Below are 17601 nucleotides of genomic sequence, written 5' to 3' on the forward strand. Positions count from 1 at the left end.
GAGCGAGGTTCATACCGAAAGTACTGGAGGTCTTCTTTACGACATGACGGGCGCTGGTCACTGGTCGTGCCAGCCAATTTGAGTGCGGGTCGCGCTCTGACATCTCAACGCAAAATGAAATCCTTTTCTCTCCTCATGTGAGGGATAAAGCCAACAAATTACAGTCTCAAATAAGTGTTTTTCTTTTTCTTTTTTAATAATGACTTTGTGAATTTTCTCTTACCGCAAGTGTTAACAAATGGGGCGAGATCTTAGATGATATGGTACCGCTAATACTTTGAAATGTTCGAGCATTGCGAAAAACAAGAAAAGAAACACCGTGAAAGGCACTTTGAAGGCAATGTATTTGGGATAATTATAATGAAAACACAATATTCCCTAACACTAATATAACATCTATAATAATATTCCCCGTCACAATTGAACGCCACCGGTACATGACTTTGAGATGTCCCAACTTTTACCTTAAAAGCGTTATAGTAGATTTCGGGCGAAGTTTCTTTAGTTCGCCGTTATCCTATTTCAGCTTTTAAAAGAAAAATCACGTAATAATGTAGAAAAAATCTGTTTCTCGGGTCGAGCGCCCGTGAGCTCGAAGTAGCTCGACTTCTCCACTACTCCAAGATTTTAAGCTACCCAAGAAGCTTTAAGCCCATGGCTTTTAATACTGTATAACGAGAGTAGCCTAGATACCAGCCAGCGCCAGCTTTTTTTATGGCCTCGCTTACAAGAATCAACGATTTTTGGTTTTGGTATAAAAACAAAATCAGTTTTGGAAAACCTAACTTTTCCAAAACCAAGAAAGAGAGTGATTACAAGAGAAACAATTCTTTGTGAGTTGAAAGGTTCATTCTTTGTGAGTGAATTGAGAGAGACTTGTAATTGTTACTCCCGACATCTATTAAAGCTTGAACTCGCGGTGTGGATGTAGGCAAATTCGTCAACCACCACGATATCTCGCCTTGTGGTTTGTTCTTCTTTTACATTGATTGTTTTATTTCATATGCTTGTTATTTGATATTGAGAAGTGTTGGGATATTGCTTGGAGGGTGTTGAAGTCTTGTCTATTGAGAAAGATCAATCTTTGTGTAGGATTGATCCGCTTTTGTGCGGGTAACGCGTTGTTTCCTTGAGTTAATTATTCACAACAATTGGTATCGGAGCGTAGGTATACGACCTAGGATTTTGAGTTTAGTACTAAAAATTTGTGTAGACAAGGTGTTCGATTAAATTCCGAGGTGAAATTGTTTCTTTTGGGTTATTGTGTGTAACTTGAAAGATGGCTCCCAAGATGTCAAACGCAAGGTTTGAAGTAGAGAAGTTTAATGGGAAGAATAACTTTGGGATTTGGCAAGTCCAAGTAAAGGACATCCTTATCCAACAAGGTTTGCACAAGGCCTTGAAGGGGATTAAATCTAAGGCGGCGAGTATGAGCAATGATGATTGGGAAGAGTTCGATCTTCAGGCTTGTTCATCAATCCGGTTATGTCTTGCTAATGAGGTCATGTATAGTGTGATGGGAGAAAATACCGGCTGCCGTATTTGGCTCAAACTAGAGTCTATGTATATGACAAAGAGCATGACGAACAAGATGTACCTTAAGAAGCGCCTTTATCGGTACATGATGGTCGATGGTTCAACGATGCAAAGAGCACGTTAGTGAAGTTCCGTCGACGTCTAGCGGATTATTTGAATGTTGGTATGAAGATGGATGATGAGGATCAAGCGGCATGTTTGATATTCTCCTTGCCAGAAAGTTATGAGCATCTAATGACTACATTCATGAACAGAGAAGTCGTCGATCTTGATGAAGTTCAGAGTGCACTTCTTTCTTATGAGTTGATGAAGAAGACACGTGTAGAGAATAGCATTGATGCAAGTCAGGGGCTAGTGGCAAGAGGAAATTGCCCCGAACGTAATTATTCAAGTAATGATAATTCTAGGTCCAAGTCAAAGAAGCCTTTAAAACATGTACAGTGCTACAATTGCAATGAAAAAGGACATTACGCAAGTAATTGTCCTCACCCGAAGAAAGAGAACAAGAGAGATGGTCAGAAGAAAGGTAAGGCAAAATTTGAGGCAAATTATGCTTGTGCTCAAGAAGAGGATGAGTTAGATCTCGGTGTCCACACAAGACTATATGACCGAGGTGGATTCTTGATTCCGGATGTTCCTATCATATGTGCCCTAATAGAAAGTGGTTTACTTCTTTAGAGAGCATTGATGGCGGTTCTGTTTTAATGGGTAATGACGCGTTGCTTGTAAGACGGTAGGAATTGGAACTATACGGGGTCAAGATGTATGATGATGTAGTGAGGACTCTAACCGATGTGAGAGACATGTTCCCGAGCTAAAGAAAAGTCTTATTTCTCTTGGTACCTTGATTCCAAAGGCCACAAGTTTGTGGGCCGGGTGGAGTCCTAAATATTGTTCATGGCTCTTCGGTTGTTATGAAGGGTCAAAAATATGGAACCTTGTATACTCACGATTGGTAGTACGGTGATAGGCGATGTAGCGATGGGTGCATGTAGTAATGATTCCGAAAGTGCACTAAGATGTGGCATATCGTTTAGGGCATATGAGTGAAAAGGGTTTGTCCGAAAGTTATGCAAGCGGTGGTTCTTGAAGAACTCAAGAAGCCAAGTATGGGGTTACGTGAGCATTCTGCGTCTATGGGAAGCGCAGAGAGTCAAGTTCAAGTCAAGCAAGCACACGGCCAACAGGCATCCTTGATTATGTGCATACAGATGTTTGGGGACCCTCCGTGGTGGCTTCCAAGGGGAGGTAACCGCTATTACGCCTCATTCATTGATGATCATACCGCCATGTGTGGGGTGTATATGATGAAATCGAAAAGATGAAGTGTTTGAGACATTTAAGAAGTGGAAGGCAAGGGGTTGAGAATCGCATTGATAGGAAGGTAAAGACATTACGGTCCGAATAATGGTAATCGAAAGTATACCTATGGACCTTTCCAAGAGTTCCCATGGCGCTGACGTGGAATTGCCGGACAAATCGACCGATCGAGGGCACGCCAAAACGAAATGGAATGGCGTAGAGGATGAATAGAACTTTGCTTGAAAGAGCAAGATGTTTATTGTCTAATGCCAGTCCCCAGGCAAAAAGAGTATTGGGCGATGCAAAGGTGTCCATGGCATGTTACTGTACAATAGGTCACCGCATTACCTTATAGATTGCGGGACACCTTATGAGGTGTGGTCGGTAACCCAAATTGATTATAGTATCTTATGAGTGTTTGGATCGACAAACTTTACTACCATGTGAGGGACGACAAGCTAGATCCTGTGAGCTAAGAAGGCCATATTCTTAGGGCCGCGCAAATGGGGTAAAGGGATACGATTGTGGTGTCTAGAAGCCCACAAGTTCTGGTCGCCAGAGATGTTACTTTTGATGAGACTTAAAGTGTTATCTTTAAGTAAGGAAGTAGGCGAAGAATGGTGAGTCTATAGAAGTTCAAATACGAAGCTTGAGTTGTTCGATCTGGCAGATGACCTGGTTAGATCATGATGAGGTACCAACTCATGGAACCACCACAAAGAATGGAAGAAGAGCAAGAGCATCCAACTTGTAGTGGGTGACCCTAAAGCCACGAGACAAAGTTAAAGAAGTGCACAAGTATGGGCACGGTGAAGCCGTGAAACACTATGGTCGAGTGGATTTAGTGGCATATGCACCGAATATCGAAGATGATGAGCGGATAGCTTCAAGGAAGCCGTTAGAGATGCTCATTACAGAGATTGGTTGGTAGCTATGCAAGCGAGATGGAATCTCTTGATAAAAATCACACATGGGACCTAGTTTTATTACCAAAGCGGCAAAAGGACTATCGGGCAGATAAATGGGTGTTCGAGAAAAAAAGAGGTCCTTCCCCGAGTCCCGAAAAGATCGGGTACAAGGCAAGAGTGGTAGCAAAGGGTTTTTCACGAGGAAGGAAGGAGTTGACTACAATGAGGTATTTTCCCGGTGGGTCAAACATACGTCCATTCGCGGTGTGTTATTAAGTTTAGTTGCTCACTTAACCGGAGTTAGAGCAACTTGATGTGAAAACCGCTTCTTGCATGGGGACTTGGAAGAAGAGATCTATATGAGACAACTTTGAAGGGTTTGTCGTTCTTGAAAGAAGATTATGTATGCAAATTGAATCGGTCCATTATGCGGGTTAAAGCAATAAGCCAACAATGGTACAAAAAGCTTTGACACATTCATGATGCAACATGAGTACACCCAAAAAGTATGACCTAACGTGTCTACTTTAGAAGCTTCGTGGTAATGACTTCATCTATCTCCGCTTTATGTGGATGACATGCTTATTGCTTCCAAAAGCATGGTGGAGATAGACAAGTTGAAATCTCAACTTAGCTCGAGTTTAAGATGAAAGACTTAGGTGGAGCCAAGAAGATCTTGGGCATGGAGATTGACAGAGATAGGAAGAAGCGGACGGATAGTTGTATCTCGGAAAAATACATTCGAGAAGTAATTTCTCGATTTGGTATGGAGAATGCAAAGTCGGTTTCTACTCCTTTAGTGGGCATTTTAGGCTTTCAGCTAAGTTCTCTCCTAGTTCGGTTGGAGGAACAAAAGCATATGGCTAATGTTCCTTATGCAAGTGCCGGGGTAGTTTGATGTATGCTATGGTGTGCACACGCCCGGACATTTCCACGCGTGCGCTTAGTGTTGTGGAGCAGTATATGGCAAATCCAGGAAGCGACATTGGGAGGCAAATGAAATGGGTACTAAGGTACTTGAAGGGTACTTTGGATGTGGGATTAGCTTATGGTGGAGGCACTTGTTATGTCGGTGGGTTTGTGGATTCGATTATCAGGTGATCTAGATAGACGACGATCGACTCCGGTTATGTGTTTATGATGCATGGTGCACCGGTTAGTTGGAGTCGTCTATGCTATGCCACTTTCTGATTGCTCTATCTACTACTTGAGGCGAGTATATGGCGCTGGCGAGGGCGAAAAGAAAAGAGGCACTATGGCTTCGAGGTCTTCTAGATGATTTGGGTATTGAAAGCGTAAATGTTATTGCGGTATCATTGGATAGTCGAGTGCTATTCATTTGGCGAAGAACCAAGTTCATCATGGTCGGACCAAGCATATTGATGTCCGATATCACTTTATACTGGAATGTCGTTGAGGATGGTGATGTAGATTGAGAAAGTAGACACCCATGACAACCCCGCCGATATCTTGTGAAAGTTGTCACCGGAGTTAAGTTCCAACACTGTTTGGACTTGCTCCAAATCCTACATGTTTGAAAGAGCCCTGTGTGGGCATAGCCCTTCGGGGCAGTTGACTGCGAGTCTTCCTTGCTGGAGGTGTTCCTACTGGATGTGATCTTGCTGGATGTGTTCGGCTTGGTTTTATGTGTTAAAACCTCACCGAGGTGGAGAATGTAGAAAATTCTGTTTCTCACGGTCGAGCCCGCCACCAAGGCCAGAGCGACTCACTCGCTCACTACTCCAGATGTTTTAAGCGCGCCAAAGAAAGCGCGCCGCGCCAGCTCATGGCTTTAACACGAGCACCCGCCCAGAGTAGAGCGCGCCAGCCAGTCTTTTTATGGCCTCGCTACAGTAACCGCGATTTTTGGTTTTTTGGTATAAAAACAAAATCAGTTTTTTGGAAAACCTAACTTTTCCAAAACCAAGAAAGAGAGTGATTACAAGAGAACAATTCTTTGTGAGTTGAGTGTTCATTCTTTGTGAGTGAATTGAGAGAGACTTGTAATCTGTTACTCCGGACATCTATTAAAGCTTGGAACTCGCAGTGTGGATGTAGGCAAATTCGTCAACCACCGATATATCTCGCCTTGTGGTTTGTTCTTCTTTTTACATTGATTGTTTTATTTCATATGCTTGTTATTTGATATTGAGAAGTGTTGGGATATTGCTTGGAGAAGTGTTGAAGTCTTGTCTATTGAGAAAGATCAATCTTTGTGTAGGATTGATCCTTGGTGTGGGTAACGTTGTTTCCGCAGCTTAATTATTCACAACAAATAATCCAAGGCAAATGACAATATATGTTTGAAATATATCCTAGATATAACAGTGTATCCATTAATTCAACCCTGATCCTATGTAAATTCCAAAGTAACACGGATCCTACAATTTCAGACTTTTTTGGTAAACCTACTGTTTCATATGGGGGGCCATTAGTAGATGTAGGAATGAGGCCATGAACAATGGCATTATGGAGTGAATTTCAGGAGTTATTAGCTTGCAAGATTGCAAGAAGCTAAAAGTAAATCTTGTGCTAATTTAAGTTGCCAAAAAAAAACATTGTGCTAATTTAGACCCATTGAGCTCTTTCATCCGAATTCATTCGTGTGATTGTCTCTATAATACCCGCATACCGCATGAACTATAAGTTGCAAGGATTTTATATATAACTCCTTTTGTTTGACATTTCATATAAGCATCTTTGTTCCCACCTCAAACGGCTCAAAGTGCTCATGACTCCCGGCATCTTGGGCACCCTAATTAGGCGTCCGGATTGAGGACACACAATTGACACAAATAACTAATAAGACGAAATGAATATCGACAACATCATACAATCGTTACAAGCACATGCCTAACTCATGTAACTTAACTAAGTTTGGTTTATATAAAGAAGTTGCCACAAGATCAATATCGTAATTCCTAATAGCATCATCAACGCATTTCTAAATTTTGTTATGACACCTCAGTATTTTTTGTGGATAAAAATGGTTAAAAACGAGTCAAGTACCAAAGCAAAATCTAAAAATTTCGTGTTTCGATTTCACACGGCACAAGTTGTCCCGTCCAGACAATTTTTTTTATAAACCGCAAAAGTTGTCCCGACCATCATTTCTCTCCATTTCTATGGCGCCAAACCATTTTCGCGCCCATCGTTTCCCTCCATTTTCTACGCTATATATCAGATCAATCACAGGTGAAGCATCCATATATTTTTCCATTTCTTCATCTCCTCTCATCAGTCATAAACTTTTTATATTTTGTCATGGGTTCTAGTAGTCATAATAGCAATTGGTGCGAAAGAGTAAGTGAACTAATTTTCGACGACGATGATGAAAATGTCGCAATCGCTTCAAAGAAATGCAAAGTGATGCAGTTGTAGTGGCGTCAATGATTCCGGCTTTCAATGTTTTTTCTGTACCAAAATGGGGTGGATCTATTGATGGTAGAGAATACACTAACCGCGATCATGTTGGTGCGCATGAACGGTTGGTGGCTGATTATTTTGCTGCTAGACCAACTTATAAAGCAAGTAAGTTTCGTCATAGGTTTCGTATGAGAAGACCACTTTTTAACAATTTATTGGAAGTTGTCACTAATTTTGATCCATATTTTAAACCTTCTTATGATGCTTTTGGTTCGCCTGGGGTTTGGTAAAAATGACAGCTGCAATACAGATGCTTGCTTATGGCTGTCCAACTGATTTAATGGATCATTGGATAAAACTTGCTGAGAGTACGGCCCGATAATCACTTTATCATTTCTGTAATGCAGTTGTCAACTATTTTGAAGAACAGTACCTGAGAAGCCCAACGAAAAAGATGTAACACGCTTGCTTGCAGTAGGTGAAGAACGCGGTTGGCTAGGTATGTTGGGTAGTTTAGACTGTATGCATTGGGTATGGAAAAAATTTCTAATTGCGTGGCATGGAACTCATTTGGGTCATGCTAGAAAAGCAACTGTGATTTTGGAAGCAGTTGTAGACCAGGAGCTATGGTTTTGGCACACATACTTTGGAATAGCGGATCGTGTAATGATCTTAATGTGTTAGATAATTTTCATTTATTTGATAATTTAGTCAGAGGAACAGCTCCAGCTTGTGTTTATCAAGTTAATAAGAATCCTTACAACATGGGCTACTACCTTGCTGATGGAATATATCGACCATGGGTTACACTGATTCAAACAATCTCATCTCCTACTACTCCCATGGATACTAACTTTGCAAAAGCGCAAGAAGCAGCTCGTAAAAATGTGGAACGTGGTTTTGGTGTTTTACAGGCTAGATTTGCAATTGTTAGCAGGCCTGCTCGTCAGTGGGACAGAGGAGCTATATCTCGTATAATGAAGACATGTATTATACTTCACAACATGATTGTTGAGAATGAACGTAATGTACAACTTCCAAAGTGGAAACCACCTGTTTGGGTGAGAACTCACGCAAACACACCAATGATCTTGCTATGAACATTCATTGTTCATAGTCCATTAGGAGTATGAACAATGAATGTTCATAGTCTAGGGGTGTCAAAATGGCCCTCAAACCCTTAGCCCGCCCTCTCCCTCTCCGCCTATGGGCGGCCAAAAGCCCTCAAAATGAGGGCCCTTACATTATGGTAGGGTTTCTACCCGCCCCTCAAGCCTTTGAGGGGAGGGTAAGGCCTAGACTTTGAAACTTAATCCCTCTCCTAATCCCCGCCCTTTATTAGGCCCCTCAACATTTATTACATATATTTTAATAAATATTTTTACAATATATTTCATTTTAACATTAATATGCTAAAAATCACTTAAAAGAAAGTTTATCTATTAAGTTTGCCAACCTTATAATTTCATTATAATATTTTATTAGATGAATTTAACTGATCTTAATTGATTAATACAACTTTAACAAAAGTTTTAGTAGTTTGAAGGTTTAATTGTGAAGTGCATTCGATTTTATCATTTTTAACTAATGTTTCTAAATTTATTTTGTAAATCAAATGTATAACATAGTGTCTAGCCCTCATGTTTGGCCCTCAAGCCCGGCCCTTCAAGCCCTCTCGAAAGGGTTGAGGGGCTGGTAAAGGCTTAAGATTTAAGCATTGGTCCGGCCGGCCGACCCTCCAAAGTAAATGAGGGGTAGGGTCGGCCCTACCTTTAAAGCATGAGGGCTTCATTGTTTGAGGGCCGGTCCAGCTCGGCCCGACCCATTTGACACCACTATCATAGTTAGGGATGTCCAAACGGGTACCCTACCCGGCCCGAACCCGATTTTTCGGGTTTTGAACGGGTATCGGGTTACCCGGGCCCGACCCTATTCTTTATGGTCGGGTTCGGTTCGATATTTGTTAGATACATGTGACCAAACCCTACCCTAACCTATATATTTGGGTACCCGTCGGGTTCGGGTTCGGGGTCGCATGGTAAAACCCTTATATATGAAATAAAAGAATATTAAATCTCTTCATCGGAACGCCATTTTCGCTTATTAGATCTCAAGATCTCAAGAAAAACCTCTTTTCATCTAATTAATCAAAAGTCATCTTCTTTTATCGATTTGATCCGCTTAACTTTAACATCGTAAAAGCCACCCAACAAATCATCAAAGATTCAAAACACAATGATTTGCATTTTTTGAAAAGCAAAAGAAGAGAAAAGTAGACCAAAAGCAAGCAATTCTAAGACAATAACTCAATAAGATTGATGGTTTTTTTTGGAGTTTCAACTTCTTGTGGTGGTGTGAATCGACGCTGATTTGACAATAAGATTGATGGCTTTTTGGAGTTTCGGTTTCTTGTGGTGGTGTGAATCCGACTGTTGATTTGCTTTCGACCTTGGTGACCACATTTAGAAAGAGATATTTGAGAAGGTGCCGCAAATTTTCCGAAAGTGAATGCAAACTTAGCGGCACCATCAAACCCACCAATCTTCATCATGAACGTGGATCGGGTTGGTTTCTTGTTCTTGGGGAGTTGTTGGAGGGAATAGAGAGAAGAGTAGTAAAGGTACTGCGGGGGTAATTTGTCTTGAAGACCAAAAGTAAATAGTAATGAGCAAAAGACTAAAAGTTTGTTGAAGATAAATAGATAATAAATGAAAATATAGTTGTTGGGAATTATGGTATGGTTCGGGTTCGGGTTTTGGTCGGGCATTTTACCCTATATAACCGGGTTTTGGGTTCGGGTTCGGTCCGATATGGTTTTGGGCTTTTAACCCTTTTAATCGGGTTTAGGGCCAAATTATCGGCCGGGTTGGTCGGTCCGGTTTAGATAGTGACCAAACCCGACCCTATGTATTTCGGTCCGGGTTCGGGTTCGGGTTTTGTCGGGCTCGGCGGTTCGGTCGCGGTTTTTTCGGGTTTTGGGGTTTCGGTTTCGGGCGTAATGGACATCCCTAATCATAGTCCAACAAGAGTATGAACATTCAGTATTCATAGTCCACCACGTATGAACACTGAACGTTCATAGTCCAACAAGAGTATGAACATTCAGTGTTTGTAGTTCCATGGTATGAACACTGAATGTTCATAGTTAAACAAGAGTATTTCAGTTATCTCATATTTTGTTATCTTCTGTTGTTTTGTAGGATTGTTTCCTCTTGCTATTAGTGTTGTTGATATTGAAAATGAATATAATTGGCTTTGGTTTCTTGATATGTTTAAGAAGGCTTTTGGGTATGAGAGGAGGTATACCTTTTGAGTGATAGACATCATGGTTTGTTTTGAACATTCTTCTTGTATTTCCCGCTCATATCACGGTTTACGGGCACATGGAGAACAACCTTAGAACAACTTTGTCAAAGAAATGTGGTTTGACAAAAGTATTGGTGGCCTTATTCAAGAAATGTGCTTATGTTGCCACACATAAGGTGTTTAAGGAGCGCATGGCTGAATTATTGAATATAGGTGGAGATTTAGGTTCAAATTTTCTGTCTAGGGCGCACCTTATGAGAATTGGGCAAATGCGTACTTCTGTGGTGCCCGGTATGGTGAGATATGCTCTTCTCTGGCGGAGTGCTTCAACAACTGGATAGACAAATAGCGTTATTTGCCCATTACAGCCATGTTAGATTAAATTCGTATTAAGATGATGAATATGCCATCTAAAACGGAGGAAGGAGGGCAAGAACTGGAAAATTGTTCTTTGTCCTAAAATGGAATCGAAGTTGGTTGAGAGGATTGAGGAGGCTCGTGGTGTAACTGTGATAAGGTCAGATGAGCATGTGTTTCAAGTTGTTACAGAGAAACATGAGTATCGAGTAGATTTGCTTAGTAGAGAGTGCACTTGTAACAATTGGGGCATAGATGGGTTTCCTTGCCGGCATGCGATTGCGAGTATTTATTGCAAAGGGGATTCAGTGTATTCATATATTGAAGTTGCATTCTCGCCACTTCTTTTAGCAGCATTTACTCTCATGGCATCACTACAATTAGCCGCAACGAAATCTATTCGAATGTTTCTGATGAAGTGGGCATTCTGCCACCAGATATGAAGAGGGATCCGGGTAGACCACGAGTTAAGAAGATTGAGAGCACGGGAGCTATATGCTATACTACCCACAAATGCAAAAAATGCCACAAGACCGACCGACATGACCGAAAGAATTGCCTTGGGAAATCTGTTCATGTGCCAACTGATGATGGGGAATCTAGATAAATGGTAAAGTTATCTAGTGACGATGGGGTATCTAGGGCTTGGCAATATTTTGATGTGGGAAACACTAGTGAGGTTGTTTGATGTTTTATTTTTGATTGACTTATTAATATGAATACAGTTTTGGAATTTGTTTTAAAAGTCTATTATGATTTATATCATCCATTTTATTAAGTTTTTTGTGTTTTGTACAGTTATTGAGGTATGAACAATGGTTGTTCATGGTCTAATATGTATGAACATTCATTATTCATAGCTCAATGGTATGAACACTGAATGTTCATAGTCCAACAAGAGTATGAACATTCATTAATTGTTCATAGTTTAATGGTATGAACATTCATTGTTCATAATCCAACAAGAGTATGAACTTCTTGCTTTATTCCCCTTAAGCTCTTATAAGTTTCCTTCATACTGTATCCACCATCTATTGTTGCAGTCCACACTATGTTGTCCTCATTACCCATTATCTCCACTTCATTCTGCTGCATCAACAATATCTCCTAACTAATTCTTAACATTCTGCAGAAACTCCCATTTTCTCTCTGTTATGAAGTTTGAGACTTTGGCATGCAGGTTACATCTCAAGTTATATAAAAATTATTGTGGAAACTTATCTCTTAGAATACCATGAGGGTGCCACGGTTCATTCCAGAAACTTGTATCTCTACCATTGCCTATTTGATGATGGGCTATGAACGCAGCTTCTTTCCTTACTTTGAGGACATTTCGTTAGTTCCATGAGCAATCCTTGGGAATTTTCAGTTGCCAAAATTCCCTCCCTTTTATTAAGTTCTTCTGTACCCAGTTCACCCATAAGTTATCAGCCTTTGTGATGAGCTTCCACAGATGCTTCAATGTTGCTACTTAGTTAATCTTTTCTAAGCTTCTAATCCCAAGCCTTCCTTCTGAGTATGGGTAGCACATGTCTTCCCAGCCTATCAATACATGACTCTGCTTGCAATCTGGCCCAGTCCACATGAAGTTTCTGAAGATTTTATTGATATCATCCATTGTTCTTTGTGGTAGTGTGAGAGCAGCAAGCCAATATATGTTGAGATTGTTCAGAACTGCCTTTATCAACTGTAGTCTTCCTGCATACAAGAGTAGCTTCCCTTTCCAACTCTGTATCCTCCAAGTGATCTTAGATATTAGTGGACAACAATCTGCTGACTTTAACCTTGTTGTAATTAAAGGAAGTCCTAGATACTTCACTGGTAATTCTCCTCTCGGAAAGAGCAGTGTTTGCTCTATAGCTGCAATTGACAAATCATCCACTCCAGTAAAGAATGCATTACTTTTTTGGCCATTCACTTCCAAACCTGATACTTTGGTGAAAAGTTGCAAATTCTCTTCTAGTATAGTGGTTGTACCATTATCTCCATGCATAAATACCATCAAGTCATCCGCAAAAGATAAATGAGTTATAAGCGGATCTGCATACACTTATGGTGTAACTTATAATGGCCTTCTCTTACTTTGTAATGCATAATCTCCATAAATAAATCCATGACCAAGACAAACAAATATGGAGATATGGGGTCTCCTTGCCTTATCCCCATGTTTCCTCTGAAGTACCCATAAGACGATCCATTAATCATAATTGAATACGAAGCTATTTCCATACATAATTTCACCCAGGTGATGAATCGTTCTAGGAACCCTACTCTTTTCAGAGCAAACTCAACTACCTCCCATCTCACTGAGTCATATGCCTTCCTAAGGTATACTTTTGCCGCACATCTAGGGGGAATTCATTCCTATGATAATTGTGCATAAGCTCTTGTGATAACAATATATTATCCTAAATACTTCTTCCACTAACAAAGGCTGATTGGTTAAGATTAACCACTTTTGGCATTATATCCTTCATTCTTTTTGTCATTATCTTGGTAATGCAGTTGTATATGACTCCACAACATGCTATAGGCCCTCAGTAGTCCCCACAAAGATAGCGGAGCTTGGATTTTGGAATAAGGGTAATGCACGGCATTTACCTCATTAAGCATTTGATTCGAAAGTGAAAAAATTCTTTATAGCCTTGATAAAATCTTAAGCCAATAATTCTCCAAGTACACTTAAAGAAAAAAGCTAAGAAACCATCGCTTCCAAGAGCTTTCTCATTCCTAGTATTTGCCAGAGCCTCCGTTATCTCATCCCTATACGTCTCTCTCTCAGACCTCTTGAGTCATATATTAGCTTCTCTTTGCCTTACCTCAATTTCCTGGAAAATAGAGAAATCCAGCTCATGCATATGATTAGGCCTATAAAGTGCCTTATAAAAATCCACACACTCATTCCCAATATCATTAACTTCTTGTATAACATTCCCCGCATTGTCTCACAAACATGTTATCTTGTTTAGAATTCTCCTTGCTTGCATGGACTTATAGAAGTACTTTGTATTGTTGTCACCCGAGCCTATTACTTGATCTCTCGACTTCTGCCTATACATGTCTTCTTCAGATGTGGCAGCTTGTGTATAAGCTTTAATAACTTCCCTCTCTTTACTTATGAAGGTAGGGTTCCTCGGTTGCCCTTGCAATTTTGTTTGTATTCGATCCAGTTCTCTATTTGTTTCTTGTACTCGATTCACAATACTGCTAACTCTTTCCCTATTCCAGTGTATTAGTGCCTCCTTAGTTAGTTTCAGCTTTCTCATGAAAACATACATAGCATTTCCCACTACCTCATTGCCCCAAGCTTCAGCTACTATTTCCATAAAATATTTTTCTCGATACTAGAAGTTAAAGAATTTAAATGCTTTCTTCTTCCTGCTCCTCTGTTTCACTGAAGTGACAATCATTGGCGTGTGGTCCGAGATGCGACTCAAGATTCAAGAACTCCATCTCGTGGTCCTCATACTCACCCACCCATTCTGCATTTGCCATTACTCGATCTAGCTTGCAACTAACTCTGTTTTGCTGCTTGTTATTCCAAGTGAACATGTTCCCCTTAAACTTTATATCCACCAGCCCAGCTGTGGAGACACAGTCCAAGAGATCTGAGAAATTATTTGTTCTTACCTCCAGTCCACCAACTTTCTCATGCGAGTGTAGAATGGAGTTGAAGTCTCCCATTAACATCCACGGCTTCTGTATTGTATGTGATAGATCCACTATATTCCTCCATATCTCCCTTCTAGTGTTGATCTCTGTGCTGGCATACACTACTGAAATTATAAATTCCTCTCCTATGATCGTAGACACCTCCATTGTTATGTGTTGATTATTCTTCTTCAGCAATGTAGTTGTACAAGTTCTCGGGTTCCAGCAGAACCATATATTGCCTCCTTCATTACCATTGTAATTGTCCTCCATGTTCCATTGATTGAACATTTTTGAAAACACTTTTTTCTCGATTTTGCTTCTTAACTCTTGTCTCTACCAACCCCATAACTACAATATCATATTTCCTGATCATATCTCTGACTTCAACTTGCTTAAAAGCTTTATTGAATCCCTTAATCATGCGGAATTAATCATTTAAGGGGGACGTTAGAGACTAGATTAGTCCCTTCTTTTCTGCTATGATTCTTATCACTCCTCAGTGCTCCTGATGTTGGTGGTGACAGTATTACATCTGTTATTGCTGCACCCTCCTCTGCTTCTATGACTAGCTGCTTGTATCTATTATCCCCCTATTGCAAGAGGTGAATCCTTTTTCATTTTTCTTCTGCACTTTGACTCCCAGCCATCTCATTTCCTATTGCACTGCCCTCTTTCCCATCTTCCTTGTGTTCTCTTTCTACATTCCTTGCTCTGTAGCTGTTTTTCCTTGAAGGAGATTCCTAACCTTTTTCATTCTCAATATTAAGCGCTTCATTCACCTCTTTCTCCTGTTCATTTTGTGCCCCTGTTATTATTTCCTTTCCTTTTTCATTCACAACTTCTTCTTTAGATCCCCTTTTCAACCAAATTGTCCTCGCCTCCTTATCTGCCTTTGGTTGCTTCTGGCAGTTTTGATTAGTATGCCCAAATACATTGCACGCTTGGCAACAAGGTGGTTTCCAGTTGTATTCGAAAGAAACCTTGTACGCTCTTCATTGATCTAGCACAACAGGGATGTCTATAGGGTATGTGCATTTAGCATCTATCTCAATGCACACTCTTGCGTAAGATGTTCTTGCCATTGTCTCTGTAAGTTTATCTGTGAACATTGGTACTCTTACTGCACTCCCGACTTGACTGAATCCCTCTTTATTCCACATTTCCATTGGCATCCCTTTTACTACAACCCATATCGGAATCGTCTTCAGTTCTCTTGTTTTTGCTTCGACGAAAAGCTTCCATGGCCTAACAACAAACAACTTGCTTGCAATATGGAAGGATCCTAAATCCAGCACTGCTTTTCGATCATCTCCCTTCTCAAACTGAAACGTGAACATGGTATCCCCATATGGTTTCATAATAAAAAAAAATTATACGCCATGTTTTGCTCACTATTTCTTTTACAAAGTTATAGTTGAGCCTTTTCCCTACAAACGATCCAACAACTAAATTCTCAAACTTCTTGTTAAATCCAGTAAATTGCGAACTCTGGACATGAATGATAGGCTTCTAATTGACCATAGCTGGTTGTATAAAACTTAGTTCGTCTCTCCCAGCATCTGTCTTTCCTATCACTTCTGCCCATGTACTCTTAGTTTGAGTCTTCTCCGCATTATACATTCCAGCTGTAATTGGTGCTCCATTCGAACCAGAGATAACATTTTTTCCAGATCCTAAAGATTCGGATATGAGATTTGTTTGCACCGCCATGTTATTTTCTCCATTCTGAATGGTAGTGACTTGTATATCCATACTCTTACCTGTGATTAAGAGTTCCCCAGTGTTGTTGGTTTCATTTTCCTCCTCTCGTAGGGCTAGTAGGTCATTGTGATTCTTGACCATTCTTTTTTGGATTAGTCTTTCTAGCGCACCCTTCCCGTACAGCCTCTCAAACTCAGTTTCGACCTACTTCGATTCCTCATCATCCTCTGTTACAATCCTACATGGTGTTCTAGGATTCCAGCTCTCATTCTCACTTGTATTTTCATTTTCCATATTTTTTTTGTCAAAAGACGGAAATACCCTTAGTGTACAAATCTCCCACTAAAGGCTACCATTAACAAACTCTAATAGCACTATTAAAAACTTGTGTCAATTATAACTTTCTTAATGTAGAAGTTTATAAGAATTTCAGTGATTAATTATACATTTACCTATTGGTTTGCTGCTAATATTTTGGAGACTGTATTCTTACTTGACTACTGAGCAAATGAATTGTCTTTTTCTCCTTTCTGATCCGAAGATTTATTTTCTCAACCAGTTTCTTCTTCTGCAAAATAACAAGAAGTTATTACTTTATTTATATTAGAAGATACAAAAGTTTTTTCTCATTTTAGTGTTGAAATTACCATGTCTTTTGCAATTTTGGATGACTTTTTCTCGTGGCTTATGGAGTTGAAATGTAACTGTAGGGGTAATATTTCGTCAGTGTCCTAAAGACACGTGGTGGAGTGAGATTACACCGAATGATCATTATTAGAAATAGAATGGAGCATAAGATAATGGCTCTAGAACTGATTTGCTCAGTTCTAGTCAATTCCTACGAGTTCAGGACAATTCCTTTAGTTTGACTAGTCAGTTTCGTGAAATAGTTCGGGAACTGGGAAGGTCAGTTCTGAAATTGGTCCAGAACTGGATGACGACCTTGTACAGCTGTATTTTAGTATTTGAAGGACTCTTGGACGTGTTTAGAATAGGTGTTCCATTTATAGCAGACTTCTAGGTCTAAGGGCTTATTATGGAAACCTAGTCCAACTATGTCTCCTTCTATGTGATAACTTCTATTCTGATGTTGATCCTATCTTGACAAGAAAAGAGGAAACCCTAGCAAGATGATGGTTTCTTGGTAGCCAAGGAAACCTTATTCTAGGGCCTTCCATAAGTCACTATATATAGGAGGCAGCAGTATGGGAATAGAGGACGGATCCCTAATGGCCAAGATATAGAGGCGGCTCTCTGGAGGCACCTCTTCTTCCCCACTCAATATGCTATTCAGCCCCATAAATAACTACGACAGACTTGATTCCTGAAAGAGGATACGTAGGCAGCCACTTTGTGGTTCAATCAATATTATCAAACACTCCTATTGGTTTCGGGAGTTACGCTTCGAACTAGAACACGGTGTGAAGACATCAGTAGAAGATTGTGGGATACTCAAAAAATCCCCTACAAT

At 40.2% G+C, this 17601-nt stretch overlaps 1 protein-coding gene across 1 annotated transcript; it reads left to right on the plus strand.

Annotated features, from left to right (window-relative positions):
* Positions 1-7105: 7105 nt before the first annotated feature.
* LOC147485553 (uncharacterized) lies at positions 7106-10425 on the plus strand. The gene is made up of 5 exons (XM_086573546.1): positions 7106-7277; positions 7412-7480; positions 7543-7611; positions 7824-8135; positions 10313-10425. Exons 1-5 carry the CDS (start codon positions 7106-7108, stop codon positions 10423-10425), a joined length of 735 nt encoding a protein of 244 aa, XP_086429672.1.
* The last annotated feature ends 7176 nt before the right edge of the window (positions 10426-17601 follow it).

This window comes from Coptis chinensis, chromosome 7, assembly GCF_015680905.1.
Source record: "Coptis chinensis isolate HL-2020 chromosome 7, ASM1568090v1, whole genome shotgun sequence".
Classification (NCBI taxonomy): domain Eukaryota; kingdom Viridiplantae; phylum Streptophyta; class Magnoliopsida; order Ranunculales; family Ranunculaceae; genus Coptis; species Coptis chinensis.

Excerpts from the sequence above, each read along its gene's own strand:
- LOC147485553 (XM_086573546.1), top strand. The coding sequence starts at position 7,106 with ATGCAAAGTGATGCAGTTGTAGTGGCGTCAATGATTCCGGCTTTCAAT. Across the intron at positions 7,612-7,823 it reads TGAAGAACGCGGTTGGCTAG|TCAGAGGAACAGCTCCAGCT; the intron begins GTATGTTGGGTA and ends TTGATAATTTAG. Across the intron at positions 8,136-10,312 it reads CATGATTGTTGAGAATGAAC|GATTGTTTCCTCTTGCTATT; the intron begins GTAATGTACAAC and ends GTTGTTTTGTAG.